Source organism: Priapulus caudatus, unplaced genomic scaffold (assembly GCF_000485595.1).
Source record: "Priapulus caudatus unplaced genomic scaffold, Priapulus_caudatus-5.0.1 Scaffold80, whole genome shotgun sequence".
In the NCBI taxonomy this organism is placed as follows: Eukaryota; Metazoa; Priapulida; class Priapulimorpha; order Priapulimorphida; family Priapulidae; genus Priapulus; species Priapulus caudatus.
In genome coordinates, this window is record NW_014577141.1 from 487,946 (window position 1) to 494,700 (window position 6,755).

Consider the following 6,755-nt stretch of genomic DNA (forward strand, 5'->3'; position numbering starts at 1 on the left):
TCGTGTGCTACTGTTGTATTACTGCTGTGTTACTGCTGTGTTACTGTTGTGTTACTGCTGTTACTGCTGTGTTAACACTGTGTAATTACTGCTGTGTAACGTTGTGTTACTGCTGTATTACTGCTGTGTTACTGCTGTGTTACTGTTGTGTTAACACTGTGTTACTGCTGTGTTAACACTGTGTAATTGCTGCTGTGTAACGTTGTGTTACTGCTGTATTACTGCTGGTGTCTAAGCTGGCTGGTGACTGATTGTGTTAACAGCTGTTATGTTGTTGAATGCCTGTGTGAAGTACTGCTGTTGATGCTGTGCTGAAGGCTGTGTTAGCATTGCAGTGTTAACGTTGTATACTGCTGGGTTTACTGGCGTGTTCTGCCTGTGTTCATACGTGGTTACTGCTGTGTTACTGCTGTGTTGCTGCTGTGTTAACGTTGTGTTACTGCTTTGTGAATGCTGTGTTACTGCTGTGTTAACGTTGTAATACTGTTGTGTTAATGCTGTGTTAACGTTGTATTACTGCTGTGTTACTGCTGTGTTAATGTTGTGGTGGCATGTTGACTGCTGGTTACTGGTGGTGAATGCGGTGTACGGCTGCGTGTTTTACGTGGCTGTTTCTACTCGGCTCGTTTGAATGCTGTGTTAGGCTGGCTGATGCTTAACGTTGTGCTGTGACGGGCTGTGTGAATGCTGTGTGAATACTGTGTGAATGCTGTGTGAATGCTGTGTTACTGATGTGTTAACGTTGTGTTACTGCTGTGTGAATGCTGTGTTACTGCTATGTTAACGTTGTGTTACTGCTGTATTACTGCTGTGTTACTGCTGTGTTAGTGCAGTGCTATAACCACTGTGCTAACACTGGATTACCACTGCGTTACCGCTGTAAGAAATATAGAAGATGAAATTCTTTCACTGTCAGGTTCGCCCCACTGCCCTGCACCTCGTCGCTATATTTTCCCATTACTATTACGCGCAGTATATTCGTCAACCAGTATGATTTCTATATTGGCGCCGCGTCAATGCGCTCTGTATGTCCATATACTAGATGTTGAAATTGCACGCTGATTATTAATAATGTAATCGGCGTAGTGGTCAGCTCAGTGATGTTTGCATGGTGCCTCGACGTTAATTGTCACGCGCTAAGTGGTAATCGATCTAAAACAAACAGTGTCGCGACCTGGCGTAACCCCGCGTATTGATGACGCTCTCGCATCGTGCGTCACACACCAGGCGTCGCTAGTCGATCACAGCAATAACGTACGTACGCCGGGCACACACACACCACACACACAACACAGCCACACAGCACACACCACACACACCGCGCGCGATACACAGATGCACCACACACACAACCACACACACTCTACACACAGCAACACACACACACACAGCACACAATCACACACAGCACACACGAACATCACCAACGAACACACACCTGCCACAGCACACACACGCACGCACAGAGGCACGCACGCACGCACGCACTGCACCGTCACGCACGCACGCACGCCCAGCACGCAACCACGCACCGCACGGGCACCGACACGGTACATACATACATACATACATACCATACATACATACATACATACAGGACATACATACATACATACATACATACATACATAACATACATACATAGCATACATACATACATACATAGCATACATACATACATACATACCTACATGATCATACATAACCATACATACATACATAGCATACATACATACATAATCACTACATACATACATACATAGCATACATAGCATTAATACATGACATACATACAGTACATACATACCATACATATCATTATCATACAGTGTGCGTGTGCGTGTGAGCGCGCGCGCGCGCGTGTATGTGTGTGTGTGTGTGTGTGTGTGTGTGTGTGTGTGTGCATGTATGTATGTGTGCGTGCGCGCGCGCGTGGGGGGGGGCGAGATTTAGTAGGCGAGGTAGAAGGTATCTTGTGTCTGTGGAGGATGAGGCCAGCAGCATGACTGCAGCAGAAGCGGACGTAGCCACTGTTGATTTAATTCTAGCAGCGGCCATTTTCGTATTTTATTCGCCGCCATCTTCACTTTACCTGTTTCAACGGGCCGGCGCGTAATTTGCGTGGTCCCGCGTGACGCATTAGCTTAGATATAATAGTGATGGATGATGAACAAGACGATGATTTATCGCTGTAGTTATGATCCAGCCGACGTCACTGCCCGCGATCAAAAACTATACCAGAAACCATCACGCCGTTCTCTCCGCGGTAAGGAATAATTCGATCGAGTCAGAGATGATATTACTCGATCTCTTCTTCCTCCTCCTCACCATACTCCCCTCTCTCTATCTCTATCTCGCCCCCTTTCTCTCTCTCTCTATCTATCTCTATCTCAACCTGTTACTCTCGCTTTCTCGTCGGCTCTTTCTTTTCTCTATCGCACACGCCTTTCCCCTTTCTCCGTCTTCTAGTCTCTCACTATCCTTTTCTCTCTCTCTCACACACAGTCTCACACTGTCTTTCGTTCAATCTTTCTCCCGCTAGCTCTCCTACTCTATTTCTCTATCTCTTTATCACCCCACCCGCAAGGGAAAACCAATATTTTACGGCGTTGCACCACGTTGCAATTGCTCCTCAACGCATCGCCGTTGGCCGACGTTTCACAAAGCGCGGGTTTCATCTATACTCCGCACCACAATCACCCCATGTTAGATTAGCTATGGGTAATCAGAACAAAAATGTCCGTTCGGCGCCAAACTGTCTATCCGCCATTAATTTACCCGAAGCAATATATTATTTGATCCGAACGTCGGCAGCGAATGTTGGACGCCCCGGGAGACGCGACTATAGAGAGTTCCGTAGTTTTTCATTAGCATTTTTCGCTGACGCTATTCGAAGACTGTTGCTCGCACGAGTTCGCCTCGTAAATAATGGCGTATGTCGTCGTCGTCATCGTCGTCGTCGTCGTCGTCGTCGTCGTCGTTGCCGCCGTCGTCGTCGCCGTCGTCGTCGTCGTCGTCGTCGTCGTCGTCGTCGTCGCCGCCGTCGTCGTCGCCGTCGTCGTCGTCGTCGCCGTCGTTGTCGTCGCCGTCGTCGTCGTTGTCGTCGCATTCGTCGTCGCCGTCGTCGTCGCCGTCGTCGTCGTCGTCGTTGTCGTCGTCGTCGGAAACATACTACACACGTGCAATATGCACGTAGATTGCTTTGGCAATTTACCAGCGGGCGGGCAGTCGTGTCGCGCGACCTAGCCGTGCGTGCGCGCACACGCGCTCGCTCCTTCTTTACGCATCAATGCCGAATTGTTCTTCGCCATGACTACGCATTAAACATATATCGAGCGCTATACATCCTTTGTATGTTGGAGCACGCAAGTTTCGTGATCACGTCTCACACAGAAGCGTCAATACACGTGATGTGAAACGCGGTTGTGTAGCCATTTACTCGACACGCGTCGCGAGGAGACAGTGATCACCGAAAAACACATGCGTCTAAACAGAGGAATTGCTCCGACCTGTGATTGGAGGATAAAAATAGAATTCGTGATGTTTCGTTTCACCGGTCATAGCCGCGCGTGTATATTTGCTAATTAATTAGACTAATCGTGCTTCAATACTCAAAATTCACAGAGATTAAGGCTAAGACATGTGTCTATAATAGCTAGAATTTATAGAAATGTACCTCAAATCGTTCGCTCTATATGATAGTTATAGTACACGTTCCTACCGGTCATAGCATAATACTAATAGCGTATGCGGCGGGAGTGGGCGGGGTCTATTTTTATCCTCCAATCACAGGTCGGAGCAATTCCTCTGTTTAGACGCATGTCGAAAAACAGCCACAATGTAAACGGAGAGAAGGCACATGAGCGTAGCTAACCCATTTTGCATTGTATTGGGGAGAGGGTAGAAAAAGCCACCTGCGGACTGTCCTCACTGCTAGGTACGGCTCAGAGACGATGTCAAATGGCGATTTTATTTAAAAAATTCATACGTTTTTAATATTTTCGCGGAACGAAAGGGATGAAAAAATTTAATGACGACGTCATCAATCAAATCAATGCTGCCGATCATTTGGAACCCGAACAGCCCGCCATTTTGAACTACCCCTTCCCCGTCACCGTTCTCCCTATCCGCGTTCTCTCTCTCTCTCCGTCTTCGTCTCCGTCTCCGTCTCCGTCTACCTCTCCCTCTCCCCCTCTCCCTCTTTCCCTCTTTCCCCCTCTTCTCTCTCTCTCTTGCTCTCTCTCTCTCTCATTTGTTGTGTTTTCTGTTTCTTAATAGGCTATTTTATCTTTGTATAGTGTCTGATATAGGGGCGCTATCGCACGTCAGCTATACATATATATATATATATATATATATATATATATATATATATATATATATATATATATATAGCACACTGGTAAGTGTAAGTATTAACTTCGTATTTTCGTTCCGCAAAAAAATGAGTATAGTCCATCGCACGTGCTAACCGTTTTAAGGCGTTACTTTCGGTTTCGTTTGCAGGCAATTTCGGCCGCCATGTTGGCAGAGCTGAAGCAGTGCTTCATGGAGGCCTACGACGACAACAAAGATGGCCGTATTGAAATCTATGAGGTATGTTGAAATCCGCGTTTAATTACCATGTGCCCTCTACCAACACGGTTAATACTGTCGGTGTGGCTATATTTCGACGGTATATGCCCGAATATAGGTTGTTTCAAGAGCCAATAATAGGTATAATGTATTATTAGCTGTTGATTGTTTAGATAACACATTTTAGTTATGTTTTTCAGTTTGCTTGTTTGTAAATTGGTATTTGTTGAGTCATGGCTGACAAAATTGGCTCTGTGAATAACACCGTAGTCATACGTGTTCGTACATCAAACCCTTGTAGAAAAAATATCGCGAACGCGAAAATTCATACCATTCGCATTCAGCGACGAGAGAGTAAACCAACGCGACGTGGAAGGTAATGCTACGAGTGCCGCGCCCGTATTTTGTTATCGCATGGCCGGAGCTGTGCCACGACACGTAATTAAACTCATCGCTACTTACTCGCGAAGGTAAATATGAAACGGCGCGTGCGGGTGAACAATGGAAGCACTTCGGATGCCGAACAACGTTCATTATCGTTAGCAACACAGTCAACTCTCCCAATAGCGACCACCATCGGGACCGTCAATTTAGCCCCGTTTTCTGTAAAGCTCGGTTTAAAAAGGGGCATCTTACATCTTACATGTCTTATGTGGTGTTGCGACTTTAAAATTCGTCTTGCTTAACGTGAAATTCGGTTTTGAGGGCTTGGGGAGTTTGGAGAGTTGACTGTATTACGTTCGCATTTGCAGCGCATACTTGCGACCGAGCGCTGCGTCTATACCTGGCGTATACTCGACAGCAGTCACACGCAGTACAGCACGTTCGAAGCCTATATTTCAATTAGGTCGTCGTCCGTGAATTACGCCGATGCTATATTTTGTCGCTGGCGAGAACAAAAACAAAGCGCTGAAATTCCCCCTGGTCGTATTACGTTGACACGTGGCCCAACATTACCTATATATAAAATGGCGCCCGCGCGTCCCCCGACGTCACGTTGACGAAAAAAACACGAGTAATAGCAATGGCTGCGATTATAACACCTTACTGCGCAGCATGCGAGTAATTACGCGATGAAAGCAGGCGGCGTGCTATTGATGCTTGCCGTGTAGCAATGGCTGTATAGCGGGTTTACGTGAACGCAGGTTCAATGCCGCTATGTGGCGCGTCGTGTGTGCGCATGATAACCACAGCTGAGCGGGTTGCGAGTCGAGCGCAATAGAAAGCTATCTATTCATCAGAGATCGTTAGTAGGAACGCCGGCGTGCTTCGGTTAAGCTGCTCTGTGTGCGGCTGCAGCGAGAACGAAAAAGCGAGAGAGAATTAGATATAGAGAGAGGAGAAGAGAGAGAGAGAGAGAGAGAGAGAGAGAGAAAATTATATATAGAGAGCGGAGAAGAGATAGAGTGAAAATTAGATATAGAGAGAGGAGAAGAGAGAGAGAGAGAGATAGGGAGTGAGTGAAAATTAGATATAAAGAGAGGAGAAGAGAGAGAGAGAGAGAGAGAGAGAGAGTAAACATTAGATATAGAGAGAGGAGAAGAGAGAAAATTAAATATAGAGAGAGGAGAAGAGAGAGAATTAAATATAGAGAGAGGAGAAGAGTGACAGAATGAGAAAGAGAAAATTATCAATAGATAGAGATAGAGAGAGAGAGAGAGAGAGAGAGAGAGAGAGAGAGAGAAAGAGAGAGTGAGGTAGAGAGAGAGATGCTAGCGAGAATGAGAGAGAGTGAGAGAGAGGGAGAGAGAGCTATATATATATATATATAGAGAGAGAGAGAGAGCGAGAGAGATCAAGGGAGAGAGAGAGAGATCAAGAGTGAGAAAGCGACGGCGACAAAGAGCGGGCCAGTGAGCGAAAGTGTTAAAGAGCGAGAGAAGGTGGGGAAGGAGCTAGGCAGGAATATGGAAGAATTAGAGACATAGAGTGAGAGCACACGCGCAGCGTATAAACAACCTGCGCAGTGAATAATCTCAGGGCCGACGTCCGTCCGCGAGGCATTCAGTCGTGAAGCCTCATCTATCATGGCTTCACCTGTTAAGACTTCATCGCGCTCCGCCTGTTATCTCCCCGCTGCAGCATCCGCGCCCACACACACACACACACGCACAGGCGCGCCCACACACACACACACACGCGCGCCCACACACGCACACACACACACGCACACGCGCGCG

At 46.9% G+C, this 6,755-nt stretch overlaps 1 protein-coding gene across 1 annotated transcript in view; it reads left to right on the forward strand.

The window, feature by feature from the left end:
- Window positions 1-6,755, forward strand: part of LOC106821629 (calbindin-32-like) — a 39,282-nt gene that overhangs the window by 4,916 nt on the left and 27,611 nt on the right. The window contains exon 2 of the mRNA XM_014826520.1: window positions 4,507-4,596. Coding sequence (XP_014682006.1) covers window positions 4,507-4,596 — 90 coding nt within the window. The remainder of the gene's footprint in view (window positions 1-4,506; window positions 4,597-6,755) is intronic.